Raw genomic sequence first — 27,951 nt, forward strand, 5'->3', positions numbered from 1 at the left:
ATAAGTAAATAGTGCTCAGGATGCCTGTAGTTCGTCGGTGTCACCAAATGGTGATGAGCATCCACTGAAAGGTACTTTGTAATGAAGAAAAGTTGGATCCGTGTTTGTGACAGAAAATCATATAGTCACTTTCCGGAGTGTAATCTATGGGAAACAAGAAGTGGAACCAGAGCGTCAGTATGCCCGCTCCTGGAAACCCACGTAGGTGCGGTAGTTAAGAAGTAAGGAGGAGGGATCGGACCAAAGTTGTGGCAGATCGGGTGCGAGGGAAAGAACATGAGCTTACCTGTTTCTTTAGCAAAAGCCGGCAGGACGAGTAATCCTACGTGAAGGTTCCGGGTGCGGACACGTGGTACCGACCCGGAAGTGGTTAAGTACTCAAATACGGAAGAGCCCGTATGTGAAGCACTAGAGCGTCAAAGGCCCCGCAGGTTGGTGCGCCTTTAGGAAATGTAAACACACTTAGGACGCTCGTAAGAAAGGACGTCTTTCGCAAAAATATATAGCGTCACGATATTCTTATGAAAAGCGGGTTGAAAAATAAAAAAGATTAAAAATAAAATGCGTTAAATGCCCCGCAGGTGGGTGCGCCTTTAGGAAATGTAAACACAATTAGGAAGCTCGTAGGAAAGAACGGATTTCGGAAAAATGTATAGCGTCACGATATTCTTTTGAAAAACGGGTTGAAAATATAAACAAACAGATTAAAAATAAATAAAGTTGTCCTCTGTGTTGCTTCGAGGGATTGTCGGGCTTAATATATTTCTTCTTAAACACCAGAACGAGATTAAAAGTCGTAAGGCTAGACAATTGAAAAGAGATGAGGCTGACTATACTGACGGCAGAATCTTTACTTATGACAGGAAATACGATTACATGATTAATAAACCTTCACAAAAGGGTAGAGATAAAGCGAACCTAACAGATGCAAGCTCTATCTCGTCGAGCAATACTTCACTGAGCACTATCAGTGTCAGTGAAGACGAGTCCAATAGAACTGATAGCGAATCGACACCTTTTTTATGCGAAATCCAGCGGATCAGGAGAGGCATCCGCGCACTAGATCCAAAACCCGTAGGGGCAGGAAGGGGAGGTGTAGAAGACTATCGGAAGAAACTCAGATCCGGGAACCTCCAACAGTAACTAACACACAGGAGGGGGAGGTACAGGTTATCAATCTATCATCCAAAACCCTCACTCCCAACATGGTCTCCCTTCTCAGTAAAGGTCTCAACTTTAACCCTTTCTCCAATACTGATATCTGTAGACTAAAGATTGATTTGTTTAAATTCACACGTAAATTGAAATTGAAAAAGCATTTCTCTAACAAAATCATGTCTAATAAAAATCCTACAAACATCCCTACTGATTTTGAACCTGGTGTTTTAACCATCAATGACATTCAAGCTACACACCTCTTACTCTCTTTAACGGATTTAGAACAAACTCCTCAGGATATGGACACCCTACTAGAGGAACTTAACATTGAATCAGACTTTAGTATTGTCAGTGGGCTCAAATCCAAATCCAAATGGATTCCGACATTACCAGGAGGCAATTCTATAGATAACTTCCACAAAAGAGTACTGGAGGACATTGACAAACTAGAACAAAAAGACACCAAACGCACCTTCAGATACAAGGACAATTTAACACCAGGAGAACGGGCAGCCATGAACAGCCTCACAAAGGATCATAATATCATCATAAGAGAAGCAGATAAGGGAGGGAACGTAGTTATTATGAACAGAACAGACTATGATGAGGAAATTCTGAACCAGCTACAAGACAACACTTGTTACCAACATCTTGACTACAACCCCACAGCATCTCTTACAACCAATATCAACCGATCCCTCATCACCTGGAAAGACACTGGCCTAATTAATGAAGACGAATATCTCTACATGAAAGTAATCAAACCTTCGTACCCTTGGTTGTACACCCTTCCCAAGGTACACAAAAATCTCCCTTTTCCTCCCGGACGACCCATCCTTTCTGGGATAGGGGGTCCAACTGAAAGAATAGCAGAATACGTTGACTTGTTCTTAGGGCCCCTGGTACGCAATCTACCTTCCTTTATCCAGGACACTAAGCACATACTAAGCATTCTTTCTGATCTTCAATGGCAGCCAGGCAATTTTCTAGTTACTATGGATGTGGTAGCTCTGTATACTAGCATCAAACCAGAACTTGGACTGGAAGTCATAACAAAAATTCTACAGAAACGACCAGCCACCATGTGGCAACACACCAACATGCTCGTCTCCATGATGGAACTCATCCTAAACAACAATACTTTCATGTTTAACAACTCATGGTACAGACAAACAAAAGGAGTCGCCATGGGCTCGAAATTTTCCCCATCTTTCGCTAATCTTTTCATGGGAGCACTTGAAAATGACCTAATTTGGGGTACCAAAGGAGCGGAATTTATAGACTCAATAGTATTTTGGGGAAGATACATAGACGACTGTTTTCTGATCTGGTCTGGCACACATGACCACCTGATGGAATTCTACAGACATCTTAACCACAACACGTGGGACATGAGCTTCACCATGGTGGCGAGTCCTGACAAGATTGAGTTCCTTGACTTGGAAATATATATCCTAGACAACAAACTGAACAGCAAACTTTTCAGGAAAAATACCGCCTGCAATGCGATTCTGCACGCTAGCAGCGCCCATCCATCCCACCAAATTAGCACTATCCCATTTGGTGAATTCCTAAGAGCACGCAGAAACTGCAGTAACGATCAGGATTTCAAAAAAACATTGAGAGAAATGCAGGAACGTTTCAAAAAAAGAGGCTACTCAGATAACCTACTCAAAACAGCAACCTCTAGGGTCATGAAAATCAAAAGAACAGACACACTGAAAGACAAGCCCGCCAACAAGACAAGCGATCTTGGGACTATCCGCATGATTACTGATTTCAGCAACCAACACCAAGCACTACGCAGAACCTTCAGCAAACATTGGAACATCCTCAAGAAGGATAAGAACATCTCGGACTTTGTAGGAGAATACCCGCAGATCACCTACAGGAGAGGTAGAACTCTGAGAAATAGATTAAGCCCGACAATCCCTCGAAGCAACACAGAGGACAACTGGCTAACCAAACGAAACATAGGCTTCTACAAATGTGGGTTCTGCTCCATGTGCCGGTGGGCGAAACACAAAACTACTGAATTTCACGATACCAATGGAGACACCTATATCATTAGGACCAACATCAACTGTACTACACGCTATGTAGTATACATCATCGAATGCAAATGCAGGAAAATTTACGTGGGGAGCACTATCCGTCCCCTCAAAGAAAGGATAGCAGAGCACATAAGAGCCATACATAAACAGGATCCTAGGTACCCGGTTGCTCTACACGCGGCTGCGTGCGGGGAACAATCTTTGGACAAACAAGTCTCATTCTATGGGATTGACACTGTCCCAATCGGAGTACGAGGCGGAAACAGAGAACTGAAATTGAGACGCTTGGAGGCTATGTGGATCCTCCGCCTTCGTACCGTGTCACAGGGGTTAAACTTTGACCAAGAGATGCAATTCTTTCTAGGAGATTAAACCTCTGTACTTACAATTCCTGCATACACATGTACCATCTTAGAGCCATGACACATACATTAATCCTGTCATTTTCTGCAGTGAATATATATATATTTTTTTCATATCTCATTATAATGTCCTCAAATATCATTCTTGCGTTCAGCTACCCCCAATGAGTTTCACATGGGGTATCAATTGGTACTAACAGGACTATTCCTCAATGCATTATGACTACATATGAGTCATGTAATTTTGTCACAATGGTACTGCATTCACTGTGTTATTGTCTTTCATGTTACACCAGGACTTTAATGTAATTTCTGGTTCTTTACAGCAATTTGTGTAACTGTTATACTAATGACTTGTTTCCGAATTTGTCATTTATACATTCAAATAAGTATACAGAAGTAACAAAAAAACGTTATAATCTTATCTAGTACGCACCACCAACACCACTGCATGGTGTGGATCGGATGCATGACCACACACTTTTGCATGCCTCTGGATATCTACTTTATTTTTAATCTGTTTGTTTATATTTTCAACCCGTTTTTCAAAAGAATATCGTGACGCTATACATTTTTCCGAAATCCGTTCTTTCCTACGAGCTTCCTAATTGTGTTTACATTTCCTAAAGGCGCACCCACCTGCGGGGCATTTAACGCATTTTATTTTTAATCTTTTTTATTTTTCAACCCGCTTTTCATAAGAATATCGTGACGCTATATATTTTTGCGAAATACGTCCTTTCTTACGAGCTTCCTAAGTGTGTTTACATTTCCTAAAGGCGCACCGACCTGCGGGGCCTTTGACGCTCTAGTGCTTCACATACGGGCTCTTCCGTATTTGAGCACTTAACCACTTCCGGGTCGGTACCACGTGTCCGCACCCGGAACCTTCACGTAGGATTACTCGTCCTGACGGCTTTTGCTAAAGAAACGGGTAAGCTCATGTTCTTTCCCTCGCACCCGATCTGCCACAACTTTGGTCCGATCCCCCCTCCTTACTTCTTAACTACCGCACCTACGTGGGTTTCCAGGAGCGAGCATACTGACGCTCTGGTTCCACTTCTTGTTTCCCATAGATTACACTCCGGAAAGTGACTATATGATTTTCTGTCACAAACACGGATCCAACTTTTCTTCATTACAAAGTACCTTTCAGTGGATGCTCATCACCATTTGGTGACACCGACGAACTACAGGCGTCCTGAGCACTATTTACTTATCGTAAAGGTGAGATACCATAAACAATGTTATATATACTGTGTACTTCATGCGCACCCTGCCCCCCCCGCACCACCCCTTTCTTATACGTATTAAAGCGGATTCCAATAGCACCCGGTGCCTTACAAATACGTTACTTTATTTTGCTTCTATACAGCACCATTGATGCACGAACCTTTTATGAATTTGGAGCCATACCTAAGCTTCACGATTAGTTTTAACCTGGTCTCGAGCGGAGGCCGGGTCGGAAATATCACCGGTTAAGCAGTGAGTTCATTTATGTTTTCAACTCTTTCTTTTCAGTGTAACTATTCCCTAACACTGTTTACGACTTGTTTTTAGTGCTCCATGTCGTCCCAACATGTTTACATTGGTTATGACACGTTTTCCTGCCCCTTTTTCTCCTTCTCCTGGGTTTTGCTACAGACCTGTGGTTCAATACCTTCGCGCTACAGGTAGGAAGCGCACCCCCTTTCCTTTACCTTTTAATAAAATATTTTTATTATATTTTTATAATTATCCTCGTTCGGCACACACCTACCTTACGTATATTCCTTTATTAATGATCTTTTGTTCATGCACCACCGTGTCATCCACCGCTCACAACACAGTCACGGGATATTTACTCTCACTACCGTTTCCCAGCCATATAGACCACATCACAGACGGGGCCAACAGGAACCACTCTCCTCCGTGCAACACCACATGGACAACCCCTGGGGCCGGTATCCGTATTATTTTCTCACTTTTTGGCTCAGTGTGCTTCCACTTTAAAGTCTATCGTCACTATTTTTGATCTCCACCTGCACTTGCACGTGCACCAGAAATTTAGACACACGAATAATCACTTAACGATTTTGCGTAAAATATCGTGTGGACATTACATTCCATCATGTATTTTGTATCCTCCCCAGCCCTGATGAGTCGTGCAAGCACTGTTACCGCTTGGCGACGAAACACGTGTCGGCTGGCCATCCTTACAATAAAAGAGGAATCCCGTCACCATCGTTTTCCTTTTCTGCAATTGTTGATACTTGTACATACTAATGTCCATTGGGACATCTTAACTATACTGTCTATTATTGGTGTGCATTAGGTCTTTGTTTTAGTCCCTTATTGTCCCTTGAAGAGAATGATTGACTAAGTAGGTCATTGGACCAATCAGATAAATCAATTGGGAGGGAGGGTGACATAATTAATCTACAGGAAACGCCAGGATTAGTGTCGTGGGTGATTGATAATGTTGACCCACCACTACCCCTTGACAGAAAGGTGCCTTATAGGCCAGTAAGTCCAAACATGACGACACTCCATGAGACTGGAAAATGTCTCAGTACACTAGAAGGTTTTATCCCCGAGGAGGAGCAGAGGGTGGTTGTAGCACACCCATTTACGCAGGGACTGGGGGCACAACTTGTGCCTTTAAGGTCTGAGGATGGGCCAACTATTGAGACCCCGAGAGCCAAAAATTTAGACAGGGAACAACTTGCAGAGGGGGGGCTAAAAATATTATCCTGGAATATAGCGGGTTTGGCAGGGAAATTTGACCACAAAGAGTGGCGACAGTACATTAGCGGGTTCCAGATAATTAGTTTGCAGGAGACCTGGGCGGTCGACGGTAACCTCTTCCATATAGCAGGTTACAAATGTTTTTTTGTGCCAGCACAAGAATCCAGATCAGGAAGAGCAATTGGAGGATTAGCATTATATGTAGCTCTAAATCTGGAAGGAGTCTGGACAATTCCATCCTGGTCATCGCACACTCTCCAGGCGGTAGGATTTACTGGTAGCGGGCTAAGGTTGATCCTGTTAAACATTTACAATACAGGGACCGCGAAAGGAAATAACTTTGCACTCCAGGAACTAGATCACAGACTTAGTCAGGAGTTAGCTCATAGGAAAGGGGTCGTAGAACCCACTGTATTAGTAATGGGTGACCTAAATTGCCACCTATGTTCAAACCTGTTTCCCTTGAACAGAGATTGGTCCCGTTGTCCAATTGAGAAGGGTCCACATTTTGGACATACAACAGAGGGAATAGCCCTTAGCAAGCTCTGGAACACACCATCGATATGGCTAGCTTGGAGAAAGATGGGCCTCTCACCCCAACCTTTAAAGGAAGAGGATGCTCGTCCTTTATAGATTATGTTCTAGTGTCCAGGCTTTTAAAAAACTGGATTAGCTCGGTAAGGATTGACTGGAGTATATTTAGTGATCATAATCCTCTAGTCCTAGAACTCATATGTCGAGGCCGACCCAAGAAGAGCTTACAGGCTGATACTGAGTTGAGGGCAACCGATCAGGGAAGACGGCTCAGGTGGTCGAAAATTGATGGTGAGGCATTCTACAAATCTTTAATGGCTATGGGGAAAGAACTGATTGAAGAATGCCTAGATTTGACGATAAAGGGGAGTTCCCTGGTCGGGCGTTCGGGTCAGTAACTAGCCTGGTAGATGGTCTATTGAAGGTAAAGGGTCCCAGGAGAAACACCACCCAGCCGAGATGGTTCGATAGCAAGTACTCACGAGCTTTGAGAGACTTAAAATGTAGCTTAAAATCCAACTAAAAAAAAATCAAAATAAAAAAATAATCCAACTCCAGGGACAAACTAAGAGTAGCCCATTGCAGACAGATATATAAAAGTGTGCTGAAGCAGAGAAAGTTTTCTCTCCAAGCTGAAGTGTGGGCAGACCTAAGGGAAGCTGGTGAAAAAAGCGACTTGACAGAATTTTGGAGGATAATTAACAGGCCTTGTTTTCAGGATAGCAGCACCCCTGGGATTGGGACAAACATCTTACCCGAACAGTGGGTGACACATTTTGAGGGACTTTATAATCACAACCAGGATACTGACCGGGAGGGGGGGTGGGATGGAAAGCGGAGCTCAAGATGTAGAATTTTCCCTAGAAGAAATAACTAAGGGGATCCAAGGCCTCACCCGTAATAAAGCCCCAGGCCCCGACGGCACTCCACCCGACCTGTACTTGAGCAATGTAGACTTATGGGTCCCCATCCTCACGAGGGTGTTAAATGCGGCTATGAAGTCTGGATTGCCCTGTTCCTGGTCTACTGCAATAATTGTCCCTATCGTTAAGAAGGGCAATAGGGACAATCCCCAATGTTATAGACCAATATCACTGATTGATGTCTCAGCCAAAATCCTGGGCCGGGTAATTTTGAAGCGGCTCATGGACTGGACGGAAGAGCACAATATTATCTCGGACACTCAATATAGTTTTAGGTCAGGGAGGTCCACAAGTGATCAATGCCTTAACCTCTATTTGCTGGTGGCAAAATACACTAAAATCACTAAAATCAGCAATGAAGCTATCTACATGGGGTTCCACGTTGACCACGTTAATAGGAATAAGCTATGGGCTATGATGAGTAACATGGGAATTGATCCAGGTCTGATCGACATCCTCAGAGAGTTACACTGGGACACCACTGCCAAAGCCCGCTATAACATGGAGGGGGGGAACACATAACCCTTTCCATGTACTAGTGGAGTGAGACAAGGTTGCATTCTTGCCCCTTTTTTATTCTCGCTTTATATTAACAACTTAGAGAGAACCTTGATTGCTTTAAACACAGATTGCCCAAAAGCAGGAACGCGCCATATACCGGTGCTTTTGTACGCGGATGACGCGGTCCTGCTTGCCCGTACCCCAAGGGGCTTGAAGTGTTTAATTGACAGATTTGTTAATTTTATGGACACTCTAGACCTGTCGGTGGATTTAAACAAGTCCTTCGTGATGTTGGCAGGCACGAAACCCTGCAGGAAGTTTTCATATAAAATAGGGACTCACATTTTAGAGAAGGTGCAGTCTTTTTCTCATCTCGGGCTGCTATTTGATGGGGCACTAAAATTTAAATCCTTGGTAGAAGAGCGGTGCACAAAACTGACATCCTCAAATGGTGCCATAACAAATATTGCCCGAAGGTTGGGTCGTTGGCCCCCGGAACAGGTTATGAACCTATATGGCTCTATAAGCAGTTCGAAAGCCATGTATGGATCAGAAGTGTGGGGCTTTGTGGATGTCAAGCAACTACAGCTGGAGGAAGACAAATACCTGCGAAGGATCTTAAAAATTCCCCAGAGTACCCCAGCTGTAATTGCGCATAGAGAACTAGGTAGACCTGTGTTTCCCAAACTGTGGTCCGCAGACCCCCAGGGGTCCGTGAAACATTCCCAGGGGGTCCTCAGGCAGTCATTTTAAAAGCACATCAACGTTCCTTGTAGAATAAGCAGTTTTCCAGCAACAATAAAAGTGTCAGGATAACATCAGTGATTAATGTACCTGCTGGAGAGAGATGAGTAAAGTTGCAGCTTTGACTTATCTAATATAGCACAGAGGGTTAATAAGCCTACTGCAAAGAACTTGTACCATGCCTTTAAAAAACTGTTTTTTTATGTGCATAGGTTAGTGGGTTACTGCTTTTGTCACAGAGATTCTTTTGTTACTGTGCAGTTCATAAGTGAAAATCTTAATCTAGCACAGTGACCTTTAAAATGTCATCAAAGAGCTGCTTGTAAACTGCATGGTACAAGTTAGAAACATATGTTTTTTCCAAGTCTTTCATGATCCCGATAGTGCTAAAAAGGTTTATTTGGGTGGAAATACATTTTTATAGTTAAAGTCAATGCTAACCACTGTGTTATGTTCTGAAATCTGAGTTTGTGCTTCTCCAGACCAAACACTCAAAATGCTTAACTTAAAAATGCCTACCAGTATGAATGACATGTGAATCCTACACCTTGTAGTCGCATTTGCCTTATGTAACATTTTCTATAAACTGATTTACATGTATAAATCATTGTCTCTATGGGCAAGATTTACAAGGAAAGTGACTCAGTGTGTGCCGCAAGCCATTTGGATGCGCCACACTGAGTCACTTTCAAAGCACAGGGATGCAACATATTTACAACAATATGTCGCATCTCTGTGCTTCCCCCTGCGCTGGCGCACAAACTGCTGCCATGCGCCTGCACAGGCACATTTGCACCATCGTGCCAGGATGCCTGTTTCATGGGGAGATTGTTTATATGCAGGAAGGGTTCCCTTCCTGAACATAAACAATCAGAAATTGTGTTTTTCAACTTCTAAGTGTGCTGCATGAGCACACATAGAATCTGCAAAATGTCATTGTTTTACTGAGTGTTTATGTGCAGGAAGGGAAGCATTTCTGTACATAAACAATCACCAGAGGTGATATCCTCTTTCTATGCTTGCTGCAGAATGCAACACGCATAGAAAGAGGAAAACCCAAGGAGAAATTAATACATTTCTCCTCGTTGCGCCTCCCTACGCCTCCCCTGGGGAGGCATAGCATTCAGACACATTTCCAGATTTACGATTTCTAGTAAATCTCGAAATGTGTCTGGTTTCATGGCTGTTGCAAGGGCACACCCACAGCAACACCTATGGAACACCCCTTTCACGCAAAGTGCTGTGTGCAAATGGGCCATATTTAGAAGACCAGAAAAAGTTATGCAGGGTGGCTTTTCCTGCCTTGGAAATATGGGGAACTAAAATGTACCACGGGTGCGTAAATGTTTGTGATGCAGCCGTGGCGCAAGGGGCTTGTAAATCTGCCCTTATATGTGTGTGATGTAAAGTGCTTTGACATCCTTCAATGGTATGAGAGATGCTATGAAACAAATGAAATACTTGTGACAGAGGGGCTATGGAGAGAGGAGAGTCACTGTTGGAGGGTGTTAATAAGGGAATCATTGAGGAACCCCAACAAAGATTGTCATATCCTGGTGCATGGTAAGGCCATCATTTACTATTCTTTAAAGGCTGATACAATTCAATATATAATGATACATTTGTTGCTGAATGCACCATTGTTTCCTACATTTTCTTGGGGGGAGAGCCTCCCAAAGCCCCCTTTGTAGTGGTCAGGCTCACTCACTGCACTTGGTGTACACTCTATGGGGACTGGTCTGAAAACATTTGCCAGGGCTGCTTTGGGTTTCCAGTCCGGCCCTGGCAGGAGCCTCGTACTGCGCAATAAAACCAATCATTTAAAAGTTAGTCACGGAGATGCAGCACTAACCTTCCTGTTTTTTGCAAATTCTTCCAATGTAAAATATTAAAATCCTTAGTACTTCGAGTATTTGTTTTGTGTGCACACGTGTGTTTATTGTTTTCGAATTACTGTTTTAATTTTTTTAATTTAAATCATACAAATTGCTTGGGGGTCCCCGGCTTCCAGTGGTGGCTCAATGGGGGTCCTCAGGAGTCAAAAGTTTGGGAACCACTGAGGTAGACCATTCATTGAGGACCAGGTTAAGCTTAGACCTATCATGGCATGGTTAAAAATCTGGGCAAATCCTGAGGCAGACCTAAGCAGACAAATTATGAGAGATTGTCTGCACAGGGATAAAGGTCTACAGATCCCATGGTTAAAATACGTCAAGGTCACTGGATCTAGATTGGAAGGATCTTTTTAGCAATCCTAGCACAATATTACATCTTGACAAACTGCAGAACAAAAAAATGTTGCTTGAACAGTTTTCCATATGTAGAGCAGGCGTGGAATTGCCCAAACGTTGAGTAAGCGCCCACTGTCTTATTAAGAATAATGAGGGCATGGAACCATATTTGTATTTGATGCATAACGCCCAGGATAGGTTTTTAATGTCTCGTTTTAGGCTCAATTTATTACCAAATATAATGGCTGACCCACCAGGTTTTACTTCAACACTTGAGCAGAAGGGTGCCTGCGGCTGCAACAATCGGTCTCCGCAGGACACCCTTCATTTTGTACTTTTGTGCCCTTTTTACAAGATGGCTAGACGTAAATTTCTGGTAAAAATCCTAAAACAGGCGAAGTTCCGTCATGCTAAAGTTGCTTTACTCTTTTTACAAAGAGCAAATGACATGCGCACATAATGCTGTATCATGAATTTTATTAAGGTCTCGGTGAGACTAAGAAATACAAGACAACAGGGTTAATCAATGGTCCCAGATAAGACTTTTTTTTATGTTTTTAACTTTTATCGGAGAATTTAGATGGAGTTCAGATATGTTATTTAATTGTATTTTTAATTGTATTTATGTACTTTTATGATGTTTTCTAATCGTCGAATAAAGATCTACTGAACTGAACTGAACAGGGGCCCTTCTCCTGCAGGATCCGGTGACTGATACAAATAGCCTTAAACAGAACACGTTTCCTCATCGGAAGCCAGTGTAAGGATGCGAGAGCCTTGCTGGATGACGCTCTCTTGGGGAGCATTAGAACGAGACGTGCAGTCGCATTCTGAATGTACTGAAGTCTCTGAACGCACTTGGTGTTAGCACCCAGGTACAGAACATTCCCACAGTCCAGCCGAGATGTCACAAGGGCATGAAACATCGACTTTCTTGCTGACACTGGGAGTACATCTAAGGTCTTCTGGAGAGTGCGTAGGACCCCCACACAGTTTCCCATCACTCGCCTGGTGTGAGTCTCAAAGGACAGAGCCATATCCCCAAGTTCTTCACCTGGTCTTTGGGGGAGGGGGTCTGGCCCAAGGTGGATGGCCACCAGGCAGATGACCAGATCGAGGGGGCCTTGCCTATGATTAAAAGCTCTGTTATATTACCGTTTAGTTTCAAACAGTTCGAGGCCATCCAGGATGCCAACTCTTGAAGACACAGTGAAACATTCTGTGCAGCTTCTGCCAACTCTTGAGTCAGGGATACCACAAGTTGTGTGTCGTCAGCATATGACCCCACTCTTACTTGAAACTTGTCCACAATCTCTGCCAATGGGGCGATGTACAAATTAAAAAGAGTGGGACTAAGTATGGAGCCTGTGGGACCCCCTGATCTAGCTTGACCCTTTCCGAAAGGAAAGGTTTTTGTGACACCTGAAAGCAGCGGTCGCTTAAAAACTGTTTCCAGTTTGCATCAGAGCGCACATTGTGGTTATACATATATCCATGACATAGTGGGAGACTTAGCAGCATATAGGATTGTGGTGATACACAGTTATCAATATTAAATATCACTACTATTGTCAGATCCATCGTCCTGACCATTTCCATGTCCCGTTGGGATTAGCAGCTTCCTGCATAACTCCTTCCATAGTGCAACATCCTCAGCTAGTTTTCAGTCTTTCAGACTAGCTTAAATTTGCAATTCTTCTGCAAGAGACCACTCTCCAACATCCCATAACCAACTTTCAAATTTCGGGGCCTGCAGACTCATCCAGCATATAGCCACCCTCTGTTTGGCCAACACCAGGGTTAATTTTAGCAATTTATTAGCCTTCTTTCGCTTCCTGGGTTGAGGCACCAGTCCCAATAGGAAATACTCTGGTTTGGCCTCTCCTAATATCCCAACCCCTATGCGGACCCTCGCTACTATATTGATCCAGTACTGCCGTACGTCTGGACACTCCCAAGCTAGGTGCATAAATCCCAAGAGGGCACTATGGCATCTAGGACATTCGTGGGGGTGGCTAGCATCTATACGATGGAGATCACAGGGGTCATGTACACCCGCTGCAAGAAATTATAATGCAACAGCTTCAGGAGGGCATTGCAGGATACCTTATGTGTTAATGCACGTACCTTAGCCCAGTTTTTCTCTGATAGTGGTACCTGCAGGTCCTAATTCCATGTGTCCCATGCCTTTAGGGCAAGGGACCCTGAGTCCACTCTCATGGCATTATATAGCAGTGATACAAGCCTATGCCCGCTGCCACACGTCAAAAGTACATCAGAGTCTCTGTCGCCTGAGGCATATTTGGATAAGTGGGCCGTGTAACCCTGATCACTTCCAACAGGCCCGCAAATTGAAATCCTTCACACGCCTGCTAAAAGTAATGAAGGTGTCATTTATACATAAGTCCGCCAGGATCAGGCAACCACCCTCTCTCCCAGCCTGTAAGGACATATGTTCTTCCATTCTTCACACTGGGGCTAGATAGGTTACTCCGGGTGGAATGGAGCATGTTCAATCACCCGTTCCATGAACGTTTGCCATATAAATGCAGTTTATTTGACTATATATGGTAATTCCACACTCACACCTGCCCCCTCCACCAACAAGATGGGTAAGTTCTCTGGCTGTACCTGGCCTCTAAGTAAGCGTTTTTCCCACTTGTCATCCTGATCTAACCACTGCGCCGCGTGCTGAAGGTGAGCCACATAATAATATAGGTCTAGTCTGGGTAGCTCCAGCCCCCTTAAAAAGGACTTGCAGCGCTACTCTACAGCGTTTCCCAGCCCAAAAGAGAGATAGCAGCATTGAATTCAATTGCCGCAATACCTTCATAGGGATCGCACGCACCATGTTTTGTAAGGCATACAGACATCTTGGCAACACCACCGTCTTTGCCACTGCTATTCTACCCATTAAGGACAGAGGCAACGGGGTCCAGAATTCTACTGAATGCCGCAGGGACTCAGTTACCCAATTCATGTTCAGTTGAAGTATCTTTGAATCCCCGTGTGCTACCTGTACACCCAGGTATCGAAAGTGGACTATTTCCCAACGTAATCCCAATTTAGGCAGCTCCTCTAATACATGTTCTCTTAACCCTGCTAGCGGAAACACCAAGGACTTTCCTCTATTAAGGCATAATACCGAATATGTCGCAAAATGATCCAACAAAAAAAGAGTTTCGGAATCGCCTCATGCGGGGACATAACGTAAAACAGTGCGTCATCCGCATATAACGAGACAAGGTGAATGACATTCCCTATCTGTATACCCTGTGTATTTTACATCTCTATTTCAGAATACTCTCTAGGCACCAGACTGGATCCATAAAACTTTTTCGTAAGGTGGCACCTTGAGGCTATAGTTTGGCTCCATGCTGTCCTACATGACAGAATGGAGCTGTATATAAGGGCCAACCCCAGCACTCTGATGCTCTCTTTCCGCACCTTCCAGAGGTCCGCTCTCAATTGTATCAGTGCCTCTATTTGTCTGGTCTTGGCTACTATTATAGGTAATGCTTGCTTTGACATTTGGCTACCGGAATTGTTGTGATCATGGTTCACGCATTTAAACACCACTAGTTGATACATGCATCTTTACATATTTTTGGTTGTACCATTAGCGAGATGTCTCACCTCATTTGGTACAATCTGCTTTACATTCCATTTACATAATCATCAGATATGTCATGTCAGACTCAAGAGTAAAAAACTTCTTTAATAGGTAGTGCTATTTCCTGCATCACCCCCCAAGGTTTGAGTAAGTGAATGTTGATGCATGGATAGCTTTTGATAGTATTCTTAAGTAGATTCATCTTACTTGAGTTGGATGGCTATGCCACTATGTTTACGCCATCAGTGTGACCTTATCCATTTGTTGTCCGTCAATGGCCGCAGTCACATTAATGTGGTTGTGTGTTGAGCATATTGTGATCTTTCATTCCCCCAGATGCTACTTCAGTCTCGCTAATAGAGATGTTAGCATGGATCTCTTCATTAAAACCTCCTAAGTGCTTAATATATGATCAATATTATCATCTTTGTTAGAATCAGTGCTCACTTGGGAATTAGTCAATGAGCACAAAGTGTTCTCCATTACCCTTATTAAGGCAACCTTGTTCATTGATCTAATGGGCAGGTGGATTTTCAATTGTCTAACGGTTGCTTTCCCTTGTCAGGATTTGCGTCTATCGGCAGGGGCTAACATTAGAACTAGTTCTGTCAATTATCTTTTCAAAGGGTAACTAACTATGGCAGTGGTTGCTTCCATTTGAAAGAGCCTGTACTGTTGCTAGTGCAGGGTCGGCTCATCTCTAACCGGGGTTGGAATACGCCCAAGGAGAGCAAGGAAACCTGTGAGAGAGTCAGGAGAGCTAGCGCTATAGTCAAGAAAATCAAGAGAGCTGGACAGCACTGATCCTCGGATACTGCCAAGTTCCCCAGGGGCAGCCACCAGTAGTCCAAGGTCTGTTGGTTGATCGCCAGGGTCTGCGAATGTGCCCTTCATCATGCTACGGCTGCTGCATTTCCTCCTCACCGACCAGCACCAGGTCCAGCAGCTTGGCGTCAACAAGTTGCTCCACCACACTGTTGCACAGATCCACCAGCTCTATTGCAAGAAGTGTGGTCCCCAAGGAAACCAACACCACAGTAAATCAGTAGTAATTATTTCTGATGCTCTGCATAGTCTCTAGATGAACTGCTCTGTCTTTGTGCATGCATTGCTGTTAATTGGGGGTAGGACTCCAGGGACAGGTTAGTAAGACAGGTAGGAAGATCCTGAAGCTGTAACTAGCCAGCCACCATCTTTTCCCCCATCATAATTTACAAAACAACAATCTAGCACATATGACATTCTGTACTGTAATATGAATACAGATGCAAAAGCAGAACAAAATGTAGATGGAGTAAAGCTTACATTGTTAATGCAGACAAGGATTCAAAGCAGTAATGACTCTAGTAAATACTCGTCACGCACACTCTCGGATATGATATTCAACAGCTAGCAATGTGTGTAATTCTGTGCAGATGTCTGACTGACTACCTTTAAGATGGCTATTGAGACCATATGCAGTGAGTTTAACTGTGCAGCCTTCGCTTATGGGCAGTGTATTTTTATGCACTACACTACATTTTGCTAGGGTGTCTGCACTGCAGGGGCAATTATTTATGTGCAGGAAGGAGCACCTTCCTGCATATAAACAATATTTACAGGCCATTTGCACTAACTATGTGTGCTGCAGAAAGCAGAATATGTGGAAAGGGCAAAATATGAGGAGAAATAAAACATTCCATGTCGTAATGCCTGCTTAAGACCAGGTATTCCCTGGAGGTATTTTTGGCGTTGCCCCATACGTTGTAAATATGGGGCAGCGTCAAAAAGCAATGGGTGCCCACTGCAACACCAATTGCACACCCCTTGCACACTAAGTGCTGCGTGAATAGGGGCATTATTTACGAGGCAGTATTAAGCCACGTTGAGTGGAAAAGGCTAAAGAGTTAACGCCACCGGAACATCGGAAAAAGGGACTTTCTGGTGGTGGTAACTCCTTGTAAATATGCCCCATGGTTTGTAAAGCATCACTTTCGCCTTCACCAATGGTTTACCAAGGACTGCTTCAGCCTTCACCTAGGGTTAGCAGGTATCTCTTTAGCAATCCCCCATGAATTATCAAGTATCACTTCACCCATGTATTGTGCATTTCTACCTATACCACGTACATATATATATTCCAGTTTAAGACGAGTCATCTATGTTAAATACACATTTCGTCTTACCTGCTTTACGTGAATGAAATTGCCTTCTTAAGTTGAAAATACCGATTTTCCTCTGCTACCAGCCATGTAACCCTCAGGAAATAAACTTAAACCATATATAACCAGGGACAAGGTTTTTATATTAGTAACATTGTATCTGAACAAAGTAATTACTTAACACCCTGAGATGCACGCTCTATATAAAGTGCAAATTCTTCCAGGACAGTTCTCTTCATCCTGGGAACAACCAAAAAGTCATAATGAGCACACCCTAGACTTAGAACGCGTCTCCTGGTGCACCTCTTTCCAGTCACCCTCAAAAACAGGCTGGGTTACTGTGTCCAGAGGTGATTCTGAAAAGTTCCATGTGGGATCAGGAGTAAGAAGGATAGAATCATAACGCCTTTTCTTTGATTATTCAGCAAATACTAACGTCCCACATTATTCAGGGAAGACTTGAAAGCCCCCCTTCTCAAATTGTACCTACCAAACCAATATTGTTCTCCCTTGGTCTTTGTTTTTTGGCTTGGTCTCTTCTTGTTCTATGCAAAGAGCCCGGCTGCAGAAGAGACTAGGTCCCTATCTTACAAGTAATATAAATAAACACATTTGGGGGTTGAATGTGTTGAAGTTTTTCGAACTTGTTAAAGCTTTAGGTCTTTTTCAAGTGAGATATGCATACATTGAGTGAAGGGGGCTTGAGGAGGTGGCAGGATGGCTTTTGTGGGTTATCTTTTTACAAGATGACTAAGGAAGAACTTGCTAGGTAAAAAGCAACTTTTTATAATTATGAATAAAGCCCGAGGTGATACTGCTAAAAGCATGGAAGGTGTACATTTTTAGTGATGATATTTCAAATAAAATCAACTTTACAAGCAAAAATGGCTTCCCCCTGTTTTGTAGTCCAACCTGGGTCGTGGGGATGTAAACCATAGCATGGAAAAGGAATAAGTTAACACTGTTTACTGCCTCTCTAGTTCCTGCCCAATAATGCAGTCCTTTTTCCACTTACCGTATCTATCAGCCATGCTGTCAAAGAACATCCAATGCTCCTTCTCTGGTCCATATTTTACAAAGGAAACATAATGACTGGTCTCTATGCAGAGCACGGCAAAGAGCTCCATCTTCTCTCGAGGGATGCGATTGTGGTGCGGGTGCTTCGTATTGTCGAATGATGATGGGTTCTTTAACTTCATAGGCTTGTGACCCTTGCGCATGTAGTGTGTGTGAGCCTGTAAATGTAACCAGTATAATAATTGTTAATACTCGCATCAAAGCCTGATACACCTACATTAGAACCTGCAAATGTTCATTGTGCAGAATAGTTGCAACATCAGTAGCCAGCAATAGGTAATTGAAACAAGAGTTTTCCACTGCTATGTAACTCAGTGTTCTGAAGGCAGTATGCTTGGGACCATTCAACTATTTAGAAATCAATCTAAGCAAATAGTACCAAATTATAGCATAATGATAGATTTATATTTGGAGACGGCTTGGGGATTGGTTAGTGAAAAATAATGACAAGACACCATGTATGATTAGGAATAAAATGTCCTCAACTGAATAACCACACAGAATATGGCAAGCTACCTTAGAGTTCAGAGCCTAGGAGTAGTTTGCAGTATCATGATAACGTCTCTAATCCTTTTATCTGTCTCTTTTGAACATTGTCAGGCCACATCCCTCTGGCAAGGGTAAAAAAGAGCAAGAATATATTCTGTAGAAACAGTGAAAAATATGAACGACTTGTAAACACCATGCAATTGTCACTCTTCATATTTCTGATTCTTGGTACCAAGAAATGAGTCCCATTGAAATCGTGATACAATCTGTTTCCTGCCCTCAGCTTTAGGAGAAGCACTCGTAGTACCAGATAAGTAGTTCTCGCCACTGAATGGATAACATGCCACATCAATCACTCCTATGTGTTCTTGCACTAACAGGAGTTTCCCTACAAGGGCAGATCTCTGCAAAATAACAACGCAGAGTTGGCGGCACTGTCACGTGCTCCATCAAAGCAGCGAGGCATCTGCTCCAGTGTTCAGAGAGATCCATATCACACATATGAGAGGTACAATGAGTCTGGTCAATTGCTGCTAGGGAGTGGACGCCAATGTAGATTAATGGGCCTGATGTGATAGGCCCACCATTGAGGCAGGCATTTTCCACATAACATTCAACTTCTTGGGTGCCGCCACAAATTACTGACAGCTTGCAAACCAGAAGGGCGACACATGGGCCTGCAAACCCACGTCTAGACATTCATGGTTACTTGTGAGACAAGTGGGGAGTTAGAGTCCGCTCTGCACCAGTCTGGTAACTCTATAAGAGCTACATGTATGAAAAACAACAGGACCCAACTCGGTTCACTGCCATCTGCGCGGACCAGGCAGTTAACACAGGAAGGGCTGTGATTGTGCCTGGTGTGGCTAATCATGGTGCAATGCTCCGCAAAGCCATACAATGTGGACAAGTAATATTCACCAACGTTATGAAGTGTTATGAATATTAGACAGTCAATTATCTTTGGATTCATTCTGCCGTAAAGCCACTGGCCCTGGCGTCGTGGACTTTGTGCAGCACCGTGCTCTTTTCCACCCGGGTTTAATTTGTAGTCACATCTTTCCCTTGGGTTCTCCAGCGCCAGGATGCCTCTCGAGGTGGTAGTTGCGCTTTATAAGTACAATAAATAAATAAATAAACATTTGGCTGCATGTTATGGTAACCTTCAATTGCAGGTGAATTGACCTTCCTTTATCAGACCTAGCAATGCTTACTTTAGTCAACACTGGTTTAAAGTTTACCAAGGTATCATCCACTCATTTAGAAAGTTCAGTCAAGCAGACAAGATGTAACCCAGCTCAGGTTCAGACAAAACCTTATCTAGCTTAGGGTCAAACAGAACCATATTCATCTCAAGTTCAGAAAAAAATCGTACCCAGCTCAGGAAACACAGATCAACGTAGGGCTGCCTCTGTAAACAGTACAGAAAGATTATGTGTGTGTGGGAAAATGTGTGCGTGGAAGATTAAGAGTGAGACTACATAGGGAAGAGAAAGTGTGAGTATATCACTGTGACAGAGTATAAGTTACACTTCCTGAGTGCATGCGAAAGATAAAGCATGCATGCATGTGTTATCTGAAACAGACAGTGCCTTTCTGCAGCAGCAGCATCAAAATCCTCTTGTCCTTGGATGTTTCCTACCTCTCCAACCCTTATCAATCTCCCAAGCCAGGATCCTTCCTGTTGACACGCCAGTAAAGTCCCATGGAGTGAGAAGAGGACATCCCATTCACGAGTAATCTTCAACGCCTACCTTCCCCTGTCCCAAACTTGAGCGAGTAAGATCTCTCCTACAACTACTGCTTCACAAATAAGAACCTTCAAAGGCTTGTCTTATCAGGCATATCAAACCGCCAACACCACTACAACATCAGCCACCACACAGACCAAACACCTTCACCTAGCTTAAGTCAACCTTTAACATCAAGGAAAAAAAGACTAGGAGATACTATCAAATATACACAATTGGGAATAGGCTCTGTGATGCCGCAGCAACCTTCACTTCTTCAAAGTGCACTCTCATCCATCCACATACATGACTGACCTAGTAGCAAAAGTACTATTAACCCATGCCTTGACGATGGTATGTCACTCTACCTCGGCCTGTACAAACATCAAAGCTCCCAACTCTAGAAGCCCCAGGATGGCACAACCGTGTGTAGAACACGAATAAAGCACTGGGGCTTCCTCACTACAACCCAAAAACAAAAACCAATGGCTCCTCAGCGGTGCACAAATCACCTTCATGAGCCTCTAACGCACCCACAAATGCACCAGAGGAAATCTCCAAAATACCACAACAGTAAAATTCAACATATCTCTCGGTAATACATGTGCTTCAGGGCTGATTTTCCTACGCATGCACGCAGCTTTGTGCAAGGAGTTTTTATCGGACAGTTCTGAAATAGAGAGGACCCAGCTGGTTTCTCAATCCTGACGGTCTCAACATATCATCATGTTTGTGTCCCAAGAGAGTGTGCTAACCTTCGGGATACAGCAGTGGCACCAGCGCTCATTCACCAAGTGTGTCACTGTAGCCAGCAGGGGGATGCAAAGGCCTCCTTTGATGGATCAGCAATTCCTTTGGCCCAAGGTATGTCCTGTCTGGGAGCAATTGGGGCACACACCAAGCACAGCTGAAGTTGAAATCTCAGCCCACTGGGGGAACTTAGATGCAAGCAGCGTCTAACATCACAAGTTAAGAAAGATCTGAATTTTTTTTTAATTTGATTTTTTTATACTCTTTATCTATGTATGTAGGTTTATAAACATGCTCACGGAGAATGTCAGATATAACCCTCAAGAGTATAGCACATTATAGAAACTCTGAATTTTTTGGTACCTAATCATAAAGTGGGTTGAGTAGCACAAAACACTTATCAACCTTAGAATAAAAGATAAAGTTAAAGCTGGAAGATTTCTAGTGTATGCACCGCATGTTGCTTGGAGCTGTTTGAATGGCCGCTTGGCACCTATATTACCATGATTTTACTTTGTTACCTGTATGTACTGCAAAGATCTTTACAACATCATTAACCCACTGAGCTATCTCCCTTTTGGGCATAGCGTAGCAGTTTTATGAAAAGAACCATCCCTCATGATAAGGTTCACTTTTGAACCGCCTTTCCTTTCTTCGCACCGGCAAATCCAACAAAGAGCTGATCATCCACCCGGTACGCCCTAGTCCTACCAATGTAGAAGCACAATGCCCACTGTGGAGCCAACGTTGCAGCTCTCCTTCTTAGAGGTAGTGAGAAGAATGCAGCGAGTGTGATGGACTACCCCACGTGGAAAAGTAACACCGCTTTCAAGAACAAACAATGCACTGGTCCGAAGTACCAGCTTGTCAGGGTAAAAGGCATTTTATAAAGGCTGGACTGATAATGCCTGAATCTCACTGACGCAACGTGCAGAAGGGACTTTATTAAGTAACACAGCCTTAAGACTTACGAGCATCAAAGAATAACAATGTATACACATCCATTAGCTCCGATGGAACATCAATACCTCTCCTCTGATTTTGGTCAGTCTCCATGTATGAAGGTGTAGACTGTGGAGGTGTTGATGCGTGATCCCCCAGCTTCCAACATACTGCAATCTCCTTTCCTTCCTCTTCCCCGTCACCTCTTTTACCAGAGAATCAGGAGCCTGAGGAAGCCCAATGTTCTCCTTTCAACTGATCTGGATTTCGGACATAGGGGTCCTACATATAGGGGGATCAAAACGCTGTCGACTTTAGCTTCTTGACACTTTTTTATTTGTTTTTCTACTGTATTTTGTGCAATGGCACTCTCTGTATGTTTGTGGCCTCATTTTTTATTGTGCCAGAACCGCACATGACTATGCCTGAGTTCTTTGAAATCGCTTTTCTTGATTACTGTCCCACTGCCTAGGTCTTCCCTCTATTCATGATGCAAATAAAAATAACTGTTCCCAATAGGACTCCTTCAACACAGTCATTATACTATTGTGCTAATTATACCATGCGTATATGTAGGAACCATGTTTTCTGTATAATTTAGGAAAGACAGGCAAAACTTTCCATAGCACGAACCAACAACGACAACAGACTCAGACACCACTCCTGAGTCCACTTGAGGTCACCATCTAAAAATTTCTGGAGTAAATGGAAAAAGCATAAGAAAAAAAGTTCTTCTTCTAGTGGTAAATCACCCAGGCACCATCAGACAGAGTAGGAGTTCGCTCCTTTTGCACGTTCTGAATCAGATCTGCTGGTGGATTCACCCCATTGCAGCTCTGGGAGCTGGTGGTCAAACCAGCCCAGCCCAGCCAGAGCGGCCTCCGGCATCTATGCTTCCTTGCCCAGAGTTCCCAGGTCGTATTTGGCTGTGTTTCTTAATGTCATGTTCATCATTTTCTCTACGGAGGCAGCTCCCTCTTGGGCGCACTTCGCCCTTCGTGTTATCTCCAGTGCCATTCGCAGCCAACCTTTCCGTGCTGGTCAGGCCCCTCTCTTCATGCCTGTAAAAAAGGAATGTGGTGCCGGCCCCATCGCCGATACTCCAAATGGCTCCACCTCGAGGGCACCAAATCCGCCCCCCAACTTTGTCTCTACCGGCTACTATAGGATTAGAGCCAGTGTGCCACGTGGAAGGGTATAAGTCTAGAAGAGAGGCCCAAAGATTGTTGGAAGAGGAGACTTATCGCCACACTATTCACAACATTTATGTGTCCGATTCTAATCTCCTATGTCCATATGTGACGGGACAAGAATTGGAAGTGGGTCCTCTTCACCCATCTGCCAATTTCGCAGGTCTAACTTTGGTCAGTGGCCTGAAGATCTTGGATGAAATTGAAATGGAGTCCTCCTCAGGCCCTCCTCCCGATCCCAAAGTTACTTCTCTCCATTTTGTGGTGAGGAAGACGGCGGACGTTCTGGAGTTACCCCAGGCCTCAGTTGAAATGTAGTCAAATGTGCTCAGGGAGGTCCTTCAGCCTGCTGCGTCAACCTCTGAATCACTGTTCGCTTTCAATGACGCCTTACTGAACCCAGTGCTTTCAGCACGGGAGAAGCTCACTTCTGCTCCGGCAGTTAATGGACTGGTGACAAGACACTATCGCCCTGCTACTGGGGACCACCCCTTCTTGTCCACCCATTCCTCTCCATACAGCTTGGAAATTCAACCTTCCTGCATTTTGGACAGATCTGAGGAGTTTTCCCATCCACTCTGTTGGACAGAGAGTCAAAATTCCTGGTGGCTAGTATGGTGCTGAAATCTGTGAATGCTACATGCACTCTAGTCAGAAACATGAATCTCAACTCTGTTGTCCACCATATCCCTGATGACAGCAAAGCCCATTTCCGAGAGGTCATTAGGGAAGTATGGATGGCCAGGATGTTTTACGACATATAATCAATTTGGGCCTTGATAACGCAGACATAGTAACAGGTTATGGGCTGTTACATAGTAACAGGTTATGGGCTCCTCTGTCGCTGTGCACATCTGGGTTTTCTTCAACATGCTGGTTTCACTCAGCGACCTTTTTTTGACAGTGCAGGTTTGTTCAGAGCCAAGGCTGTTTCAGAGTTGGAGAGATACAAAGCCAGCAACAATAATTGCTCCAGAGGGATTATAGTCAGTTTTGCCGCTTTTGGGGCTCTCAGAGAAGCTTCAGCCAGTGGCAGTAGCGTCAAGATCACCTCGGCAAACAATGCAGAGGAGAAGGTAAGGGGGTCAAAGGTTCCAACATACTGCAATCTCCTTTCCTTCCTCTTCCCCGTCACCTCTTTTACCAGTAAATCAGGAGCCTGAGGAAGCCCAATGTTCTCCTTTCAACTGATCTGGAAGGTTATCATTTCGGAACAAGGGGTCCTACATATAGTGGAAAAGGGGTATGCCCTAACCTTCCTACATGCTCCCTCCTTCTCTCCCTCTTCAGTCTTCTTTCCTTTTTGAAGATCACCTCTTCATCTTGCAGCAGAAGGTGGCAGTGCTTCTGAAGGGAGCAGTGTAGTTGGTGCTAGAGCAGGAAATTGGGCTGGGATGCTATTCATGATATTTCATGTGGTGGTCTGCTTGGAATCCTAGGCCTCTGGAACCTGAACCTTTTCCTCAGGAAGGAAAAGTTCAAGATGATGAACCTAGCTCAGGTCCGGCTGGTATTTGGAAGCGGGAGACTGGATGGTGCCACTCGATTTGTAGGATGCATACTTTCATGTGCCAATCCTCCAGTCGCAAAGGATGTGCCTGCGGTTTGTTGTAGGTTTTATCCATTACCAATTCACAGAACTCCCATTCAGATTGACATCAACACTTCGGTTCTTCAGGATTCTGTTTTCCCATACCTGAATGACTGGCTGATCAAAGGTGAGTCACTAGAGGCGGTGACGAGCCATCTGCAGTGGACAGTAGTTCTGTTGTACAGCCTGAGCTTTTCGATCAACAAGCCCAAATCTCACCTGTAACCTTCACAATGTAAAAAATCAGAATGGGGAATGGGAGGGTGCTAGTGGTCAGTTACATATCCTCGCCGAAAATAACTGCTTACAGTAAAATGTGACATTACGTTGTTTCGTTTTTTACATCGAGGAGAAAAAACCACCAGGAAAGGAATTCCTAGTTTCACCGGCAATATTTCAGGATGTACGGACCTTCATCCAGTTAGGTGGCATGCTTCATCATCAGTTCATGCACCACACAGGCAGGGGACCACTGCAATACCCAGCTGGCCCCTCTTAAAAAGTGGGGCTCTTTTGTGGAGATCTTTTCTTGTCCTTGTCCCAACAGGGTTGTAGTAAATGGATTGTGATAGTGGGTGTAGTAAGGAAATTAAAATTGCTTATTGACAGCCAGTATGTACTGCTTTTATTCTCTGAAGGTAATACGTGGCAAGGTTAAAACCTAGTGTGGCTCAATTGACCAGTTATTCTTTGGTCCTTTGTGTGGTCAACATGTTTCACGCCTTGCTGCCCAGCTGGATGAAGTGGTGTTTCATGAGAACCTTTATATATGGCCCAACTATCTTATGTAGCCCTCTCTCTGGCATTAAAGGCTATATCAAAATGTTCGATTTGATAAGTGTGGGTGCAAAACCCCAGGGAGTGTGACTGAATTTTGGGAAGTCACGTGATCCTAAATTGGTGACACCTCATGTCAAAGTTTGTCAGGGCCCTCATGGAATGTGGGGGACATCGCATCCTCTCTTTACACTGACTGTTCATAGCAGGTGTGCCTGTGGTATTGTCTGCCCAGTACACTGGTCCCGACTGACACAGGGTCACGGGTTTCTGAGCATGTGAGTTCCCAAAATGTGCTGTGCCCTTGTTAAAAAGGAACTGCCTAAGGGAATCATCACCCATTCCACCAGAGCCAAGTAATTGTCTTCTGCTGTTGTGAGAGGTGTTCCTACTTCAGAGATTAGCATGGTGGCGATATAGGCATCGTTGTACAGGTTTGCTAAACACTACTGTTTGAACTCGGAGGTGCACAGGGATGGGCACTTCGATCAGGAAATCTTGCACCACAGATCTGTCAAACAGCCCACATCCTGGGCAGGTATCGAATGGGAATCTATGGGTATCCATCAGAAGAAAAAGTTGCTTACCTTCACTAACAATCTTTCTGGTGGATTTACTATATACCTGCAGATTCCGCACCAATCCCACCCACCTCCCCATTTTGAAGGATGGATATCCAGGAATAAAATTTATAAAGCTCTAATTTGTATTTTGCACTGTACGGTATCTGATGACTGTTGGTTCATCTTTTTGTCTCACATGCATGAAAAAAACTGATGCAGGAACTCAAGGGCACGGGAGCCAGCACCCACTATCTGTTTTAAAGAGATTTAAAGTTTTACTAACCCATCTGAGTCTGATGCCTGGATAATTCAACAATTGAGTTAAAAATACAGGAATAAGTGTAATAAAGATGATTTTATTTATTGTTTCACAGAACCAACTAGTCAAGGTCCAGAGGAGAACCCAAAAGCAATAAGAGGTTCGAAACGTGTCAAATGATACACTTGGGGAGCTTCATATTTGAACAAATTCCCTATAGTTGGCAACCGGAAACATTTGGATGGCCATCTCAAATAGAGTTATTTATAACTCCCAAGGGATATTATAAGCAAGAGGTTCATTGTTCAAATAACATTAATAGTTATAACCTTTGCATATTGTTGAATATCAGACTGTTTTCACTTTTGAATATTGCACTTAATGTTTTTGGTATTATGATTTTTGTATATGTTGTATTAAATCATGTTTGTAGGATGCAATAATGTGCCTTACATTCAAATGCAGTCAGAAAGATATGATAAAGTGCATTATAAATATTTGCATAATAACCAAGAAATAATTGAAAATAAATACCCGTGCCAAGGCAATTCAATTACTTGACCCTGAAATATAGAGCATACTGAATAATTTCAACTTGGGTAATTGTTAATATTTACATTATGGTGGTCTAACCTAGCTGTTTTAAAGGGCCAAACCCCTTAGTGTGTACTTTTAGAAAATAAGCATTTTCTTACTTAACCATTCTGTGCCTCTACCAGTCTCTAGAATACATGTCTGGATTGAAGAACAGGTTGAGCTTTGTGAATTCAGTCTAGACAGTCACACAAAGGGAGCCGAGGTGTGCCCTGCGTATCCTGATGGCCCACTATCAGGCTGATGAGCTTTCCTGAAGCTACAGTGGTGTGAGGAGCTGACACTTGCACTTAAATAGAGCTGTGCCTGTCCCCACACATAGAGCTGCATACCCCCCTATAGCGTATCTGGAGGCAGAGCCAGGAAAGGCAGGGTGTTATGCAGTACAAAGACCTTTCAATTAAGTATCCCTACTTCAAAGGCTAAAATGGATATAGGTACTGGACCCGTGACAACATATACTCGGAACACTTCTGGACTGAGGACATTCTGTCAGGAAGAAAACGTAGTGGGTTCCCAGGAGGGACCGACACTTTGCTGTTTGCATTGCTGTGTTGGCCTGCTGCATGTGTCCTGGAAGTGAGAGGATTAGACTTTGCTCTCTACATTCTGCTTTCTAAAGTTTCTCCAAGGGCTTGAGTGGAGCTTGACTTGTGATGGATGGTTCATGGCCATCACAGACTTCACCTGTAGGATCTGGGCTCATCTGCTGACAGCCCTACATGCAAAATGGTGTCAACTCCAGTTCCTGAGTCCATGGAAGTGAGTTTCAGTGCTACAAGAAGAAACCGGCGCCAGTCTGCAACTTTGGCGCTGTGCCGCTGATTGCACCAAAGTCATAGTCCCCACCTGATGCAACAGCAGCGACTTACAATGCAGGCTCCGACTACACAAAGCCCCTAAAGCACCGCACAACGACGTCCGTGACGCACTGCTCCAACTCCGAGGCCCAGTGGTTCAACCTTGACGCCACGAAATTCAGGTCTCGCAACTTGACTTGC

General features: G+C 43.8%; 1 protein-coding gene across 2 annotated transcripts in view; it reads right to left on the minus strand.

Annotated features, from left to right (window-relative positions):
* LOC144828458 (ubiquitin carboxyl-terminal hydrolase CYLD-like) overlaps positions 1-27,951 on the minus strand; it is a 677,169-nt gene that overhangs the window by 27,622 nt on the left and 621,596 nt on the right. For both annotated transcript variants that reach the window (XM_078686635.1, XM_078686637.1), the window contains one exon: positions 18,004-18,223. In XM_078686635.1, coding sequence (XP_078542761.1) covers positions 18,004-18,223 — 220 coding nt within the window. The remainder of the gene's footprint in view (positions 1-18,003; positions 18,224-27,951) is intronic.

This window comes from Lissotriton helveticus, chromosome 4_1, assembly GCF_964261635.1.
Source record: "Lissotriton helveticus chromosome 4_1, aLisHel1.1, whole genome shotgun sequence".
NCBI lineage: Eukaryota > Metazoa > Chordata > Amphibia > Caudata > Salamandridae > Lissotriton > Lissotriton helveticus.